General features: G+C 30.9%; 1 protein-coding gene across 4 annotated transcripts in view; it reads left to right on the top strand.

Annotated features, from left to right (window-relative positions):
* Positions 1–19,538, top strand: part of LOC129906884 (protein mahjong) — a 254,365-nt gene extending 234,827 nt beyond the window's left edge. For all 4 annotated transcript variants that reach the window (XM_055982850.1, XM_055982847.1, XM_055982849.1 and 1 more), the window contains 7 exons: positions 11,394–11,616; positions 11,672–13,144; positions 13,203–13,323; positions 17,536–17,633; positions 17,689–18,054; positions 18,114–18,168; positions 18,229–19,538. In XM_055982850.1, coding sequence (XP_055838825.1) covers positions 11,394–11,616; positions 11,672–13,144; positions 13,203–13,323; positions 17,536–17,633; positions 17,689–18,054; positions 18,114–18,168; positions 18,229–18,413 — 2,521 coding nt within the window. In that variant the 3' untranslated portion in view covers positions 18,414–19,538. The remainder of the gene's footprint in view (positions 1–11,393; positions 11,617–11,671; positions 13,145–13,202; positions 13,324–17,535; positions 17,634–17,688; positions 18,055–18,113; positions 18,169–18,228) is intronic.
* Positions 19,539–19,882: the final 344 nt, after the last annotated feature.

Here is a 19,882-nt window from a genome sequence, read left to right as displayed (position 1 = left end):
TGACTAAAAACAGTGGAAAATTCTCAAAATAATTGAAAAAACTTTCAAAAAAAATTTTGTTCGAAGTCGTACCGATAAATCGAAAAACTAATGATGCCGATGGATTTCTCGGGTCTGAAATATGGCGAAACAGTTATTCGCACGCCTGTCAAGAATTTCGACTTGCACAGTGTAAATATAAGCTGTTTATGTTTTGATTTTGGGTTGCTGGATTTGCTTTTGGATAGTTGGATTTGCTTTTGGATTGTTGGATTTGCTTTTTTAATTCAACGCACAATACTAGAGACGGTGATTTTACAGCGGAAGTTTCCCTGGGTTTCCACTTCTATTTGTAATTATTATTCAATGGTAAAACAATATTTTTGAGATTATATTGTAGTGGCCTCGATTTTTGATCATAATATAACCAACAAATTTAAATTTCAATCTAGCTAACGGTTAATTGATGTACGGTACTTAAAAATGAAACTAAAACTAGTTTCTAACATACATTTTATATATTTATCTATAAAAAAAAGGTGTGGAATGATAAATCTATATAAAATTAACTTTAAAAACTGCTTGCCTTTTGTACGTTAGATGATTAAAATATTGATACATTAATAAATGGTGGTATTATGCGTCATTTCTCTTGGGACAACTTTTATCAATGTATAAAAAATAACAAAACTTATTTTTTTTTGTAAGAGATGTACCAATTAATAAAGAATATTGTGTATATGTAGTGTTAAGAAAAGAAATACTCAAAAATAATTAACTTTTATTTGATTTTAAGCCATTTGATTTTCAGTTTTTGAGTTATGGACATGTCCGGGAACGTTGTTTTTTGGGTATAAATGGAATTTTTTCTAACCGAAACAAATATATTCTTAGATGCGTGCCAACTATTTTAATTGGTAAATGAGAAAAAAGCTTTAAATAAATGTTACTTTGATTAAAAAAATGCCTGGACATCAAATTTACCACCTCCATGATATTGACCCTAATAGGGCTAATTTGGTTTCTATCTTTGTTTGTATATTTTATAACTAATGTCAAAAATATAGAAAACTTTTTTATATATGTAATGTATACCAGCATAAGCCACATAATTGAAAAGTATTTTTTAATATCACTGGTCAACAAGGTTTTTGCCACAACAACCAAAATATAATTTTCTAGTAGTTTTTGATGTGCTAAATTCGAATCTGAAGTCAGAAAATTGTTATTGGCCTCCTTTTTTAAATATTACCGTTAGAAAATGTCAAAAACGTCATTTTGGCTGCTTACGAGGTTATGTTTTTATGTGGGGTAATTCATTATGATTAAATTTGTAACGGTGGCTATAAGAACTGGTTTTATTCTTTCAAAAAATGTTTAGATCTTTCCGATATTTCTTTTACTGTCCGAGATATTTAAAATGTAAGCAGCGGTCTTAGAATCAGAAACAACACTGGCCAACCAAATTAAACTTTTTTTGCCACAAGAACCAAAATATACTTTTCTGAAGGTTTTTGGGTTGCTGAGCTCGAATCCACAATCAGAAAAATTTTATCAGCCTTAGTTCTTGAAATATTACCGTTATAAAATGCAAAAAAAGGTTTTTTTTATAACGGTTATATTTCAAGAACGGAGGCTAATATAATTTTTCTGATTGCGGATTCGAGTTCAGTTACCCAGAAACCTTCAGAAAAGTATATTTTGGTTCTTGGGCAAAAATTCTGTGACCAGTGACTTAATTTTTAGATGAAGTTTAGTTTCTCTTTGGCTGAAACTTAAGATATCTTGAGCAATAAAAGAGGTATCGGTAAAATTTAAACAGTTTTTGAAAGAAGAATATCTGTTCTTATATCACCGTTACAAATTTGTTTATAATAAATTACCCCACATAAAAACAGAATATCGAAAACAGCCAAAATTACGTTTTTTTTAGCAATTTATAATATTTCAAAAACGGAGGCCAATCAAATTTTTTTGACTTCAGATTCGGATTCAGCACCCCAAAAACTACTAGAAAAGTATATTCTGGTTCTTCCCTTCAAGCAAGAAAACGGAGTCCAGAAAAGACAGTCCGACCTCCGACCGAGAAAAGCCGGGTTGCACTCACACACTTGCAACTTTTTATGTATGAACACAAAGTCTAAGAGAATCGTGGTGAAAACTGAGAAAAGGAAAAAAAAAGTAGACAGACATAGCCAACAAGAGCCAAAGCGTCATTTTGTTATTTTTTGTTGAAGTGTTTGGTCGCGTCGTGTCTCGTGTCGTTGTTTGTATAATTTTAGTTTATTAATTATAAACAATTTTATTAAATTATAAACAATATGGAAAACAAAAAAGGTATGTTTTATATATCGCTCAAAGTGTTTGGGTTAAAATGTTGTTTCTTCTTGTCTTGTAGATGTAATCTCTAATGATGAAGAAAAATCTAGAAGGTGAAACATGCGATTGGGTATCTAAAAAAACACCAACAACAGCAGCAGCATCAAATGAAATAAAATGAAAAAAAATGTATTGTATTTTATATTGTATTTATTGTGAAAATTTCGTTTGCCAAAATAAAATAAAAAATAAAACAGTTTCAGTGAAAAAAAAATAAATCTTGTTCTTTTTTTGGTCGCAAATGCGAAATGTCATCCCTTTCTTATTTCTCTTTCTGGTAGGTTTTCGCTGCTCCGGCTCAGGTCCGCCTTCGGCTCCATTTTCTCGGAATGGAGATTTTCACCACACCAATACATATGCAATCGACTTCGCGGTGATTATAATTTCCATACTAATTTGAGCCGCCTTCGGACCAGTTTCTGATCCGAAGTCGGACTCAGCTCCGCCTCAGGCGGAGCGTATTCGGACCGAGGTCGGACCTGTTTGCTTGAAGGGTTGTGGCAAAAAAAGTCAAATTTTGTTGACCAGTGTATTCATACCAACTCCAACAAAACCCACAAACAAGTCAATCTGCCGTCCATAGAGAAAGGAATACCTAGAGACGCCACTTCGGGGGTTTTTCTCTTCGACCCTACAAGCTACAATGAGAGAAAAAACTCCACTATGTGGTAGCTTTCCCGTTTATTTTAAATGACACCAACACATTCAACTGTGGAGTTTTTCTCAAAACAATTTAGGGCCATTTTTTTCACTCGGAGTTGAACATAATATAATAATATAAAAATTCTCAAGTTATGTTCAACTCCGAGTGAAAAAAATGGCCCTTAAGTGCCCAATGAGACGAATTAATTCATAAAATAATAATAATAAATTCAAAACACGAACGTTTATTTTTATTTCTGTAGGTACATGTTTATTGAAAGGTGGGTGTCTGGAGTGAGCCATTTAACATTGTATATATATTCTGATAGTACTCTCATGAAGTAGAATTTTCTATTTTGCGTCGCCACCGCTGGGATCGCTAGTTTATTTTATGTTTGAACCTTATGCAGAAAATTGAAGTGCAGCTCTACCAAAAGATGTCGCTAAAGTATTTTCATGGATTGATAGTACTATAGAAATATATATACAATGCATTTAAGCTCAGATAGCTCAATCAAGTGCATACACAAACCACAATTATGTTTAAATTCTAAGCACAAACCTGTATGTGAGGACACCTAGTGGCAAGGGTAAGGTATTAAACGCATTATACCTTTCGCACGTATTCACATAAAGGAAAACATAGAGGAAGGAATACCTAGAGAGCCGACTCGTACCCCCCTTACCTAAAACACCCGCAAATTTAATTTCAGATAATCTCTCTTATTTTTCTCTTGTTTTCCTATCTGTGAATACGTGTGAAAAGTACAATTCGTTTAGTACCTTCCTTTCACCAGTAGATGTCCTCACAAATTTTGAATTTAAACATGATTTTGGTTTGTACATGAACTTGAATAGCTCAAATAGCTCACTCCAGACACCCACCTTTCAATAAATATGTACAGAAATAAAAAAAAAAAAGGTTCGTGTTTTGAATTTATTATATTATTTTTTTATGAATTTATTTCCTACTGAGCACTTAAATTGTTTTTAATTGTTTTGAGCTCAACTCCACAGTTTAATGTGTTGGTGCCACTTAAAATGCACGGGAAAACTACCACATATAAGCACTGTGGAGTTTTTCCTCTCATTGCAGCTTGTAGGGTGGAAGAGAAAAACCAAGCGAAGTCGCGTCTCTAGTTATTCCTTCCTCTATGTAGGAAAACAAGAGAAAAATAAGAGAGATGTATACTAGGGTGTGTCACTTTTGTATGGCCGAAAAAAAGTACTCTAATTTTGCAACGAAAAACGTCATTTTGGCTGTTTTCGAGGTTATGTTTTTATGTGGAGTAATTCCTTATGAAAAAAAATTATAACAGTGCCTATAAGAACTGGTTTTATTCTTCCAAAAAATGTTTTAATATTTCCGATATTTCTTTTACTGCCCGAGACATTTAAAATTTAATGAGTGGTCTTTGACTCAGAAACAGCACTGACCAACCAAATTGAACTTTTTTTGCCACAAGAACCAAAATGTACTTTTCTAAAGGTTTTTGGGTGCTGAACTCGAATCCACAATCAGAATAATTCTTTTGGCCTTCGTTCTTGAAATATTAACGTTATAAAATGCAAAAAAAAAGGTTTTTTATAATGGTTATATTTCAAGAACGGAAGTTAATAGAATTTTTCTGATTGCGGGTTCGAGTTCAGCAACCCAAAAACGTTCAGAAAAGTATATATAAAAATTCTGTTACCAATGACTTAAACTTTAGATTAAGTTTAGTTTCTCTTTAGCTTATTAACTGAAACTTAAGATATCTCGAGCAATTAAAGAGATATCGGGAAAATTTAAACAGTTTTTGAAAGAAGAATATCTGTTCTTATAATCACCGTTACAAATTTGTATACAGTGAATTACCCCACATAAAACAGAAGCTCGAAAACAGCCAAAATGACGTTTTTTTAGAATTTTATAACGGTAATATCTCAAAAACGACGGCCAATCAAATTTTTCTGACTTCAGATTCTATAAAGTGTACAGAATTATCTTGAGTAAAATGATTTTTTTTTAAGAAATGATGAAATTCGGAATTAGTTCCACAAAAAATGTGAACAAATTGCTTCACCAATGAAAATTGGTAAAAATGTTTCATTAATAACAGAAACCAAGAACCCAAGCAGTTTATACAAATATTTTAGGTGAAAGGGTGTTTTTTTTTTAGGAAATAGGGAAAATCCGCGGTAAGTCCGATAAATTCAATAAAAGGTACCCTTACGAAATTCTATCAGAGTTACGCTTCAATAAAACAAAAGTCTAAAGAACAAAATGAAAATTTATTTTAAATTTAGAAACTGTTCGAATGAAAATTAAACGAAGAATGGGCAGGTTCAGAAACGTTAGGCACTAAATATTTAGGTAATTTCTCGGTCTCTGATTGGTCAGCTGTCAAAAAAAATCTTTCCAATTTAGGTAATTTTATTGGAAAGCTAACTGGAAAGTTAGGCAAGAAAATTTTCCCTAAAAAATTAGGAAAGTTTTTTTTGTCAACATGACAGCAGATTGTTTTGAATTAAAGAATTAATTTAGCAAAATTAAATTTATTTGTGTGAAAAACGAGTAAAAAGTGCATTATCAATTATAATTAATATTATTTATTCATTAAAGTTAAGTGAAATTTGGTGTCTTCCCCATGCGATCGGTAAAATACTAAAGTAAATTTTGAAATTTGACAATAGCATCACATCCAAACTAATTTAGTCAATTTTCTCAAATTTCCGTTCAGAAAATGACGTTGCCTAAATATCTAGTCCCTAATATTTCCTGAACGTGCCCAATGAAAAAATAATTAATTAATTAAACTTCAATGAAAACTTGAAAGTGTTTTGAACAGTGTTTGGCTATAAAGTGTTTTTTGTTCCGAAAAAATCATTAAATATGTTCTCTCCCATGGGAACTACGAATAAAAGTAGTTTATACATTTTTTCATGTGTAAGGGTTTTATGACATATTAAAAGTTAATACTTAAGTTCTTAGATGTTTTACACGAATCGAAATATATGACTAAATAATGAAAATATTAATTTTTTTTTTAAATACGCGTTTTATAATTACTAAAGGCAAGTGCTTACAGGGCTCTATTTCATAAAACTATTTGTGTTGTACTTGTAGACTTGTAGTTACAAGCACAAATAAAGTATGGAGTTGTAGTTTTCTGTTTAATAAAAATTTTCATTTATTTGTAGTTCTGCGAATTAAAACTATTTTGCTTCCAAAAAACTACAAGTGTAACTACAACTAGGAGTAACGAAAATAAACAAATATTTGAACTTCCTGTAGCAGCAGCGAGAGACGAAATATTATAATGAATATTTGCTATCGGTTTTAAAAGCTAATAGCTTGATTTTTAAAGATTGGTTTGGCTAGATTATGGTCTTAACATTTAGTTTAAATATAATGCTATAGAAAAGCCTATGTTTCTTGAGCAAAAAAATATACAAACAATTAAAATTGAGTTTTAAAGATGAATCAGTGTTGTTTTGTTGATTTTCTTTTGAATCAAAACATTGATGAAATAAATTATTTGAAAAAACAAAAAATATTTTTGTCAAACAATAGTTTTAAGAGTGGGTGTCCCCGAATGACGAACTCAGACTTCATGTAAATGAGTTTGTGTGTATTAGTGACCTTTCTTCGCCATACATCTCTCACGTTCAACGTCATCTCAACTCAGTTCTCTCTCGGTATCTTTATTTGCATTCTCTTTCCCTTTCTAGAGAACCAAAGTCATAAAATTAAAGTCTATTTAGGTAGAAAAAACAAATCAGCATCAAGGAAATAGCAAAAAAAAGGGTTGCAAGCCTTGCAAGTGTATATTGCGGTTTTGCTTTGCGCAACCGAATTCACTTGTGTTTTCGTTACAGACTGCCTGTCTTTGCAAATTTTTTTTTCATATAAAAAAATATATCCATACAGTTGCTCAGAAGAATACCTAACATGCAACATCATAAATTTATGAAAGAGATAAATAAACCAGTTTAAAAAAAAAAACAAGAATACAAAAAAAAACTCGTTTATCCTATTCCATATACCTACCACGCAACACCAGATACCATACATTGCAAACGTGCGAGAGATCCATTTCCTGTATCCTCTCATTTTCGCGAAAAAAATACAACAACACTTTGCATGCACTTAGCCTGGCGCCAATCCTTTTTTATGGAAAAACCTATGTACAAACAATATGTAGAATGCAGATACCTAAGTTCATCTTATTCTTTATACCACCAAACAACCACTCGACAGACCGAGTGCGAGAGATCATGTAGAAACAAAATAGAAGATAATAAAGAGGGAGATACAACTAGCGCCAGCGGAATTTGTTTGAACTACAAATTCCAATACATACGCATTCCATGAATTTCTGAGGAAAAAAATGGGAAGTAGACTCTATTTCAAAAATTAATTGTAAGAAAACTATTATAGCAATTCTTATTTTCTAACTTGATATTGATAGAAAAAATAATGAAAAAAAAAATAAAAAAAATATAACAAAAAATCTAAAAATTCTGGTTTCATAGTACAGTTTATTGTTTTTGGGACTACTTAAAAAGCGATTGGAGGGTTACAAAATAATATTTTCCAACAAAATATAGTTTTACTCCATAGTCAAACTAAGCTTTTATATAAAATAAAAATCAAAACCATACTTTGAAAAACAAAGAAATTAAACCACTTTTTTTAAAAAAAGTTAAGAAAAAATGACTTTTTAATATTTTTTTGTTGTTTGAGACCTTAAAACTTAATATAAATTTCTTAAACTAATCAATGTGTTAGTATTTGAGTTGAGATACTTATTTCTTTTTATTTCGATGAACTTTATCAATAATTGCAGAAGTTATACATGTTCAAACATTGTAACATAAGGAAAAATAGCTTCAGTTTCGATTAATTTTTTTCTATGAAAAATACATTTTTAGTTTTTCAAAATAGTTTTACTCCGTAGTTTGATTCAACCTCAATCCAAAATAGAAATAAAAAAAATAAAAATTTTAGTCTAACTAAGAAACAAACCAATGTCTTTCAGGTCGTTCTAAAACAACGAAAATTTTATCATGTTTTGTTCTCTCTTAATTACAAGTGCACAAATTTGGAAATTGTGGGGATGAAGATATTTAGCCTTGTTTATTATCTAAATAATAAAATTTATTTCATTCAATTATCTTTAAAAATGTAAAAGTTATTCACCGATTTGTAAACGATAACCCGATTTTTACGTGGTCCACTCAGCCTTAATGCAACTTCCATCATAAAAGCCTTAACTCATAAATTAACTAAACATTTATCTAGGTTAATAATAAATCATTATGGAAAAATAACTAAATTTAATTTGAACTGTTTTTTGTGTGCATTTTGTAATAAAAAAAATCTTTTATATCATCTGAAAATACTAGTCCCCAAACTAATGCGCTCCAAATATAACGCATTAGATAACGAAAAATTTAAGCGCATTTTTCTGGAAACGCATATTTTTCCGCGCCGTGCAAAGTAACTCAAAAACTAATGAAGCTATGAACTTGAAATGTAGTGCAAATTGTTGCATAAATAAAACTAGGTGTTGGTATTTTTTGAAAGATCTTTAAATGGTATGTTTGAGATGTCCCAGTCTTGTAGTCCTTATAGTGAGGGCATATGGAAATTCTAGTGCAATAACAACGGAGTATTTTAAAGTAATTGAGTTTGCTTAGACTCCAAGATGAATCCCTCTAGCTATATCGAAAACTTAAGCTCAATTCGTTGCTCTTATATCATTTAAAACGGAAATACCTACACTGGAAAGCTCCTATCTTAAGTGTAGGTATATTGAAGGGAGATGATTTTATACAGATTTTAAAGCCAAGACTATTTGTCTTCTCACTAGATGATGAAGATTGTTTTTAGTACCAACCACTTTAATTGAATCATTTATTTGCAAAACATGATAAGTCCATGATTTTAAATTTTTCAGGAGAAGAAAAAAACGTTCTATTTTCTTTTGATATGCGTAGAAAAATTTATAAAAAATATATTCTGTAGAACTCTTGCCTAGCTACAAAATACCGTTTTGTTTTTAATTTTTGGAGCGATAGCTCAAAAGATAAAAAATAAAAACGCTTTTGGACTTATCATACTTTGAAAATAAACGGATGTTAAATTAGTTTTTAAATGGATATGCGATTTTGCTTTTAGCCCCAGTCTATCAAACAATTGTATTTGAGAATAATATACAATGTCCGGACTAATTATTTAACTTTAAAGTAGCTTTAAACTTTAGATTTTCAGCCATTAATCTAATATACCATTTACACAAAAAGAAGCTATTGTTTATTTTCAAAAGATGATAAGTCCGGGACTTATTCTATTTTTGATACTATACAAATATTTCGCGTAGCTGTAAAATCGGATATAGATGGAGTAGATACTTCATATTTTAAAGACAGACGTGGTTATCCCTGGAGTACAAATTTAGTCAAAAAAACGAATTTTGAAAAAAAGTGGACTTATCATGTTTTGCAAATAAATGGTTCAATTGCATCATACAAATTAAAAAGATTTCATTGTTATTGCACTTTAACTACCTAATGTCCTCCATTACACGTCAACAAAATTAGTAGACTTTTTTCTATCACTAAGAGCTCTGTTATAGCTATCAGTAAAATCCATCAGTAAAAATTTTGTTTAGCTATTTTGAATGCTTTAAACTTTTATTTTGAGCAAAATATTGATGAAATAAGTTGAAAGCTTATTTTAACAAATATTTTCAAAAAGAAGCAATGAGTTTGGTGTTAAATTTTATTCACAAATCCATTTTATAAATTTTAATGTTCAGCAAAATGAAATTTCATCCCTAAATTTTATAAAATGAATTTGTGACTAAAATATAACACCAAAAAGTTAGTGAAAATGTGTTTTTAATTTATTTCATCAACATTTTGCATAAATTAGTATTCAAAATAGCAAAACAGAATTTTGACTGATGGATTTTACTGATAGCTTATCCATAAGGCAAATTCAAAGGGTTAATGACCCAAAATTAAACACAATATTTTACTTTATTAGTCTTTTTACTCTTGTAAAAAATTCGCTTGCATTTACAAGTCTTTCACTAATAAATTTTTGCGGAAATACTTTTATTTTATGAAACAAACATTCGCCACACTGGTAAATTTGCTTGTAGTTACAAGTCTACGATACTTGTAGTTATTAGTCTATTCGAATTCTTTATGAAACAGAAATTTGCTGATAATTTACAAGCTACAAGTGAATTCACAAATAATGATTAGTCTTGTAGTTTTATGAAATAGGGCCCAGGTGGTTAATTTTTTAAATACATGCTCTTGAGTTATTAAGGGTTAAGTGGGTATTCCTACTTCGGTTGTAAATATTGTATCAAATGATAGTTCTTGATGCAAAGTCTTAACATGTATGTATTTTTCTTTATTTGTTAACACTGCTCTGAAAAATTTTATTTTCTACTTCGGCAGCTTATTTTTGATAAGCCCCTAGGGAAAAAAATGTATTAAAATGTAAAATGTTTTACATAATACCTATAGAAGTAGACATTTTTGTATGAGGTTCGAATGTCTTGTAGCAATTAAAAAGACAAAAATATCAATATAAAAAAAATATTTTTTTATCAATACAAATGATCAATACAAATGATTAAACGAAGCTCTGAAAATATCGATTTTATGCAAACAGAGTCTTTTCTATTACATCCGGATTTTTTGCAACAATATAATTGCATCATTAGCCCAAAATCGGCTTTTTCGGGGCTACGAGATATTAGAACTACAGCGACGATATAACATTATATTTTTGAGGCAGTGTGCTGCAAATAATATTCACAGCGCTGCAGCGATATGAAGAGTTGACAGAAAATGGGCTTAAGTTATTGTAATAGATTGTAAACTTTAAATTAATATAACTGGCAACTCTATTATGAAATACATTTATGAATTCCTTAGTTGTCAATATTTTACAATATTTCAGTTCCTAACTGTTATTGAATAAAATTTCTTTCATTTTTTCCAACTTCCATCCAACTAAGAACTCGCGTTTTATTCCTTGTGCTCCGAAACTCGCTTTTTTTCTACATAAGTCTACTCAAACCAATTTTTAATGTTTATTTAATTCCTCATATAGCTTAGCTAGTATGAGAAGAAAATTCCAAACGTGTTTTAAGTACAATTCAACAGATAATACTCAGTAAATGCTTCTAGGACAAAAAAATGGACTTGAGCCTTTTTTCCCATGGACTCTTGCTTTTATGTATGTAAACGCATTCGATTTTTGAATATGCAATAGGTCTTCTACAGGCCAGTTATTTTATTTCAAATATGGTTTTATATTTAAACAAAGACAAATTAAATCTCCTTGCGTTTATTTGTTTGTAATTCATGTATTATATTTTCAGAGCGGAAACTGTGCGATCCGCCTTGGATGTGCTCTCTATTTGCTGTGTTGTGCCAAAAGTTTTCTTAGCATTTTGTGAAACTCTAGAGTTGCCAGATAACCCGTCATCTTCAGGTATTCATGCTATTTTGGGTGCTGCTGTTGGGGAGATTACTAATGATTCTGATGTACAAAAATCTGCCCTCGCTGTTTTATGTCACTGTGTGTGTTCACCTATTACAAGGGTAAATTTGTCTTTTTAGCTGTTTGTGTTTCTAATAAGCTTTTACATTTCGATAGACTCAACCTGCTTCGTTGATTAAATGTTATGTAAACCCAAAGAAAAAAAACAATAAGATTTCTGAAGAACTAGTTGATAAAGTTTGGGAATCTGTCTGTTCTAATAATGGTATAATTATACTTCTTCAATTAATGCAAATTAAAGTCCCTCTTACCGATGCCGATTGCATACGTGGAATGGCATGTAGAGCTCTGGCTGGACTTGCCCGATCTGAACGAGTGCGACAGATTGTTGGTAAACTACCATTATTCGCTAATGGACAGATTCAGCACTTAATGCGAGATCCAATACTGCAAGAAAAACGTACTGAGCATGTTATATTCCAAAAGTACGCTTTGGAACTGCTTGAGAGGGTTTCTGGAAAAGAAAAACCTATAAACAATCAGCTTGATCCTTCCTTGGCAAATATTCATAAAGCGAATGTTGTTGCACAAACTAAAATTCAGTACAACGAACAACAATTATTCCAATTGATTTATGATCATTTAGAATCAAAAGGACTTTCTGCATCTGCTCAAATGTTACAAAAAGAAGCCGGCCTAAAAACACCGACAACCTTAATGAAAAGCTTCCACCAATCACCGTTTGATTATAAGGTTTTGCCAACAAATATAACAGCCCGTAATCGGTTACGAAGTCGAATGCAGGATGTTAATACAGCCATGAATGGAGTTGCTGGAGCAGAAGTGGCAAATGATACAAATTTAAATGGCAGTATCGTAGAATCAAATACCCCGATAAAATTAGTTAAGAAATCAAATCAAACCGCAGTTAACACTTCAGGACCGTCTTGCAGTAATAACGCCAGTTCATCATCCACATCAGCGAGGTCGTTACAAAAACAAATTTCATCAGTTCCAGAGACAACAACCACCGACGAGCCAGTTGCACCTACTATTACAATCGCTACAATTGTGACGGAGTATTTGACAAATCAGCATGCATTGTGTAACAACCCAATGACTACTTGCCCACAATTTGATCTTTTTACTCCACACAAATGCCCAGATCCTCAGCCGAACAAAGCATTTGGACCTAATCTTAATTTGACATCTCGTTGGTTCAGATCGCAAGCAGGCTTCAATACAACTCGACTAGATCGACGTTATGTTCATTCGAATTTTAATTCATGGCGCACGATAAGAGCGAATGATTACAATGACATTCAGTTTACCTGCTGCAACATTCTTCCAACAAACAATCTAATAATTGTGGGTACGCAACAAGGCGAAGCAAAGGCATTCACGTTGAACGAAGGCACGGAATTGTTCTCTTCTTCGTGCCACAGTTATCTTATTGATAGTATACAATCAAATAGAAAAGGTAATCTTGTTTTAACATCTTGCTCATGGAGATCTCATCTATGGAACATAGAAAGAAATGATTTCGTCAGCTCACTGCAATTTCACGATGAATTTTATTGTGAATTTAGCAATGTTAATCAAGATAAAATATTGGGAACACAAACTTATGTAGGTCAATCTGAATTGGAGACTTGAAAACATTTTAATACTTTTTTTTAAATTGCAGTCAGCGATTGTTTATGATCTCACAACAGGAAATAAAATATCAACTTTTACACCAACAATAGCTAATCAGTATACTAAAAACCGAGCTACATTTTGTCCAACAGATGAGTTAATTTTGTCAGGTAAGATAAAGCAATATCTATATTTTAAAATGCAGCAAATAGGCTGAAAAATCGTTTTGATAATGTAAAAAGGGCGCATTTTATCACACATTCTCAAAATGTTTCTTCAATATATCGGCCCTATTCTGCTATTCGATTCACGTGAGAGTCTAAAATAAGAAGCGTTTAAATGTGGGTTAAAATTAAACTTGAGCATTTTTTTTTCTAAAATAGAAGGAAGCAACGCTTTGTTTTCGAAAGAAAGAGGTTTTTCAAAGCCAATTTGACGTGACAAAGCAAGGAAATCTTTCGATTCACCTGAATCGAATAGCAGAATAGGGTTGTATAATAGACAAAGAATATCTGGATATTTTCATATACATTTTTTATTAATTTCAACAACCTTTTTCGAGAATTCTTCTTATAAAGCAAGAGCCCACGACGGCCAGGCCTCCGTTATTTTATAAAAGCTGAAAATGTATCTGTGTATAGGAGACATATAGGTAAGAACAACCAGGGAATTTTTAGTTGTGGGTTGTGGATGTGTCCATGAATATTCTGTACAGTGATCCGTTGTTGAGATATTGATAGTCAAAGTCAAAAGTATGGTTTTTGGTTTGATGACTGATATTGCAGTTAAAAAAAATCGTAGAAGTTTGAAACAAAATGAATCTTAAAGCCAAATAAATAGCCTTCCTAAAAATAATAATCATTTAATCAGAAAAAATGTTCCCACTTTCTTAAGGGAAAAGTAAAAACAAACAAAAATTGGAAAATTTTTGTTTTTTAACAGTTCCAACGATTTAGCTATTTTACCGTTCGTTAGAAAGAAAATATTTTAACATTTAATCCTAAAACTAGAAGAATAGAAGAATTACTGAGATACAGCCTATCGAAAATCACTAAAAAAATCACGTTATTTTTTTGTTCCCTTAATTTTTTGGGCTAGTGTATATAATCAAAAACTTCCTATATTTTATATCACAAACTTGTTTTAAAAATAAAATCAAAAATAATTTCGAATTATTTCTATAACTTTTCGATTACACGGATATGATCTTTTTGCGCCCTTGTTTATAAAAAAGTGTTCCCAACTAAATATTAGTTTTAATTAACAAAAAATGAACCTAAAAAATCAAAAATCTAAACAAAAAATATGAATAAATCATTATTTTTTATTGTTTTTTACACATTTGCATTTTTTTTTTGCCCAGCTTAAAACGAATATTTATGTAAACTTTTGACTAAATAATTGTTTTTGACTAAAATATTCCACAAATTGACTCTGTTTAGTGAAAATAAAACTGTTTCAATATTGTATACCAAATTTGGTAGTTATACGATGTAAAATAACTGAGTTCTTGTTGAAAACTCTTTAAAGTTCTATCGTTTGCATGCAAAATGCACACTCAATACAAAAAGCCGATATACTCATAGACCAGTGCCGATGCCAAACATTAAAAAGTACAAAAAAATCATAGTATAATGAAACCCATTGGAAGAGGAGGGGGATATGATAAGAATGAAAGGAAAAATAAATTACGGGCGAGCCGAGTTCGGGAAGTGGGTGGGTTGAGTTTTGAATGGTAAAAAATGGTATATCTCGATTTCCGGCAAAACTACAAATCATATAGAAAAAAATTGTATGGCAAAGTTGTAGGTAATAAAAAGATCTACAGCTTTTGTATCAACAATTTTTTCACATAACCTCAAAATTTATGTGAAAAATTCAAAAAACCGAGTTTTTGGTTTTTTATTTTTATCTTTTTCAAAAACAAAAATTTTTCTACGAAATTTGGTGAACTTACCTTATAATGTCCCAAATACACTGTAATTTATTTGATTTAAAATATTAATTTGTTCACCTTATTTTGACTTTATACCAAAAAAACACCCTAATTTTCAATCGAAAATTCACGTGTCAAATTATCAGCTTTTTTCAAAAAGTCGGTGGGCATTTCGTTCCTTAAAATGTCTTTTTTCTGATGGTGTAAAATAATTTTACATTAGTATACTATAGAACATGTTCTAGTAAAATTCAAAAAATGAAAAAAGCTTGAATTCAAAAAAAAAATTTTATCATTGTTTACAATTTTGGCCTATTTATTCAAATTTACACTTTAATTACTCAAAAAACGTAAGATTAGTCAATGTTACATGAAATCTGTAGATCTTTTTATTACCTACAACTTTGCCATACAATTTTTTTCTATAGGATTTGTAGTTTTGCCGGAAATCGAGATATACCATTTTTTACTATTAAAAACTCAACCCACCCACTTCCCGAACTCGGCTCGCCCGTAATTTATTTTTCCTTTAATTTTCATCATATTCACCTCCTTTTCCAATGGGTTTCATTCTACTATGTTTTTTTTTTGTTTTCAAAAATTATCGACCCTGGTCTATCAATACTGTAGGTATTTACAAAATTTGGGTTAAAAAAAACCATTACCAATTACTTCTCATTATTAGTTAAATAAATAATTACATAGTGTTACTGATGTAATAATATAAACATTTAAAAAAACATGAATGATTGTTTTTTTTTTTACAAACGAACGAGCGAGCGGCTTGCTTTGGCGGTGGGCGCAGACTAAACGACTTTGCGGCCGGCTGGAGGTCGTAATTTTTGCCCAAAAAAAATAAAATAAAAATACGAAATTGTAGGTCTGAACAGGGTCTACAAATATTATGTTTATAATTTTTTCAATATTCATCACCAAAAAAATAGATGTCAAAAAACAAATGACATGTCCTAAATGTTTGACTTTTTTTATCGATATCTCGAAAACAGTTCATGATACGCAAAAAATGTGTATGCATGAATTGTAGAACGTGGTAAAAGCTACAAAAAAGCTTCTTGTATCTCGACGGAGTTATTGTCAAAAAAAACCAATTTTATCCTTTTTTTCAAAATGGCGGAAAAAATGGCGGACTTTTGTGAAGAAATTGGCCGTCAATAAAATGATCAGACGTTGTGTTGTGTGTGTTTGTGTTTCTTGCTCTTGTCGAGTGAGTTCCTTCTTTAATTCTTCTGCATTTCAACGTATGAAACGCTCCTGGGAGTCTCTATCCTGGGGTGGAATCGGCTAAAGTGATTGTTGATTGTTGATCACCACAATAAGTTCTTTTGCTCCACGTAAGGTGATTATCAAAGTGACGATCACCTTTTTTTTATGGATTGTGGGTGACAGCTATTTATGTGTCACTTTCACTTTCTATTTTTATTACAATCCTCAACGCCGAACCTCATTATATTAAAAAATAATGCGAAAATTTTAGTTCTTGTGGAGAAAAATTATAAAATATTTAATATTTATTAAGAAATAAAAAAAAAATTGGGCACTTTACTCAGAGCAAAGAATAGGTGATGGTCAAAAGTGACAATCAAAAAGGTGACAAACAACTATCACCTTAGCCGTTTCCACCCCTGCCCGCTTGCTCAGCACTATCCATACTTTGTTGGCATTTCCGGGCAATTCTCAAACCTCTGAGGACAACGGACTCGAATGAGGTCGAAAAATTAGAATGGTTGGGATGGAGAGGAATACAAACATCGAAAGTTTGACTATGACCAAAACAACATAGCCCGAATTCGAATTTAAGAACCATTTCAATAAGGGCTTTTGCTGCAGTAAATTTTACTGTAACAAAGCCCAAAAATTGCGCGATTCTCATATCCTAAAAACAATTGGAACATTCAAAAAATTAACTCAGTTCAAGGCACAAAACTACAAAAAAGTGTCTGAAATTAACTATTTCTTTTCATTTAAACATTTCCCTTCTCTAATTCCAATGGCCACGAGCCATCAGCTGCGTGTAGTAAAATATGGAACTATAAAAAGAGGTAGAACGCACACATTAAAAAAATTTTTAAGCGTAGATGGTGCCCAAAGGCACCGCGCCGTGCCTCGTCGTTGAATCTTTAATAACATCTAAAATATTCGTTTGTACGCTTATAATAAATAAACGGGAAGGTTTAGGTAAAAGTAAAACAAATTGTATTTTTTTTTTTTCAGAAAACCCTCTGAAATAGTTGTTTTATGTAATACTTTTATGTATACAAGTAAAACAAAAAACCCCTATTTCAAAATATTAATCAATTTGTACTTTGATTCGTACCCAAAATGTCTAAAATTCTAAATACACTCAATGTTTGAAGAAATGTTTCTTTTTTTTCAAAATCAAAAAAATGGAACAAATAAATTAAATTTGTTTGGGCTTACTTTTTAGATGGTGTACTTTGGGACGTAAGATCAGGCAGAGAAATACACAAATTTGACAAACTAAATCAAACGCTATCTGGAACATTTCACCCCAATGGTCTTGAAGTAAGTAAATTAAAAAAAAAAAAAATATTTTCTATTAATTATACATTTTTTTTAGATTATTTCCAACACAGAAGTGTGGGATTTGAGGACTTTTCATTTATTGCAAACTGTTCCTGTATTAGACCAATGCCTTATAAAATTTTCACCGATGAATGTTCTTTACGGCATCAGTTTAGATATAGACAATCGGGTCGATTTTGACGATACCACAAATTATGATACAAGTTTTAAAGTCCTGGACAGCTATGATTATTCAAGCATCACTACAGTAGATGTTAAAAAACATATATATGATCTGAGCGTTAATTGCAATGGAAGCATTATTGCTTTAGTAGAGAATCAGCCGGCTTATGATTCAAAACAAGAAACTTTTGTAAAATTGTATGCTGTTGGAATGAAAAAAAACGAGCAGCAAGAAGAGGTTAATTGTACCAGAAGAATAACTTTAATATACTTAGCTAATTAAACTAATGATTTCAGGAAGAAGATGAAGAACCAGAATCGGATGAAGGGTCAGATAGCGAATCAGCTCGTGGTACGTCTCAATTTAAAAATGAATTCATCTTTGCATTATACTCAAAATTTCAATTTTTAGTATTTGAAATTCCTGATTTGAGAGGTGATGACGGCGATGACGATCAGTGGATTGATGTTGATTCATCGTCTTCGGACGATGAACAAAACAATGGAGACAGTGATGATGTAGGAAATGCAGAGAATGGCGATGATAGCTCATCCGAATCTAGCACTGATATGTTTGAAGTTGAGTTAAATTTTTAGTAGAATCATATTTGGCAAAAAGAATGGTTAACTTCGGAATTAATGCTAACAGGTCAAAAGTCTTGTAAAGAACTTTGTTTGGATATTCCATAACTTCCTTCTTATGACTAGAAAATCAAGTGTCTGCAAAATCTTGATTTTAAGACCTAACACTATTGAGGTGAATAAAAAATTTTCAGCTGTTAAAAATTTATTGGGCTCTGGGACCTGGTTAAATTTGAGCTACATTTTTTTGCAGATGGTTTTGTTTAGTTTTTTTTTTTTTTAAGTAGTATCATGGCAGAAAAAAGGCAGACAAAATTTTAAACAATAATCCATACAGCTGAAAAAAATATAACCTAAATTTAACCAAGTCCCAGAGCCTATTAAATTTCTAACAGCTGAAAATTTTTTATTCACCTCAATAATGTGAAAAATTTTAAACGGTGTTAACTATTTAACGCAATTCACACACGGCCTTATTAACAATCCCCATAAAAAGTACTATTTTACCATATATTTTTATAAATTATGTAAGTTTTCGTATTCATACCATATTAAATCAATGTTCCATCACATACTATAAATAGTTTTTGGTGATAACTTAACTGTTATACTTAGGCCGTGTGTGAATTGCGTTAAATAGTTAACACCGTGTAAAATTTTTGACACTATTGGGCTGAATAAAAAAATTTCAGCTGTATGGCTTTTTGTTTAATAATTTTCTCTGCCTCTTTTCTGCCATGATACTCCTTTTTAATAAAAAAAAAAAAACAAAACAAAACCATCCGCAAAAAAATAGTGACACCTCAATAGTGTCAAAAACTTTAGACGGTGTTAACTACTTAACGCAATTCACACACGGCCTTATAACATATTAGACAAAACGCTAATGTTAAAAATATGCCAAACTTATTTTTTCCGTTCATTTTTTATTATAACCTTGCACCACCAGTTGGATCTTATGCGAGCAACTATGTGATCACTTGATTTTCTAGATTTTCTTTTGAGCTAAGTTATAGAATATGCAAACAAAGTAAGTTTTTTTCCTAGGTTTAATCCTTATTTACTTGGATTATATATATACATAAAACAATATTGTAAATAAAGTATGTACAACTCTTTGTTTCATAAACGATTCAATTATTTCAGTTATTTCTTTTTGATATTCGATATAATGTTAAATTCCTTTTAAAGATTTGATTTAATTTTCGGATATTTTCATTTCTTTTGAAATTGTTAAATTTCGTCGATCTTGAAGCAATTTTTTTTTTCTTCAAATGAGTTTAAATTTATAGGCCCCTATTACGGTTTAGTCCAGTGCGTTTATGATGTTGATATAGAGGCGACCTTGAGGTGCGTTCTTTTTCTAACAATCGTCAACAATGGTTGTTATGTCAAAAAATATTGTTGATGTGTCATTGTTAGAAATTGTTGGGTTTTTTTACAAATCAATTAGGAACGATTTATTGTTAGATATTGTTAAACTT

Source organism: Episyrphus balteatus, chromosome 1, assembly GCF_945859705.1.
Source record: "Episyrphus balteatus chromosome 1, idEpiBalt1.1, whole genome shotgun sequence".
In the NCBI taxonomy this organism is placed as follows: domain Eukaryota; kingdom Metazoa; phylum Arthropoda; class Insecta; order Diptera; family Syrphidae; genus Episyrphus; species Episyrphus balteatus.
The sequence above is the reverse complement of the archived record's forward strand: the minus strand, read 5'-3'. Positions and strand labels throughout refer to the sequence as shown.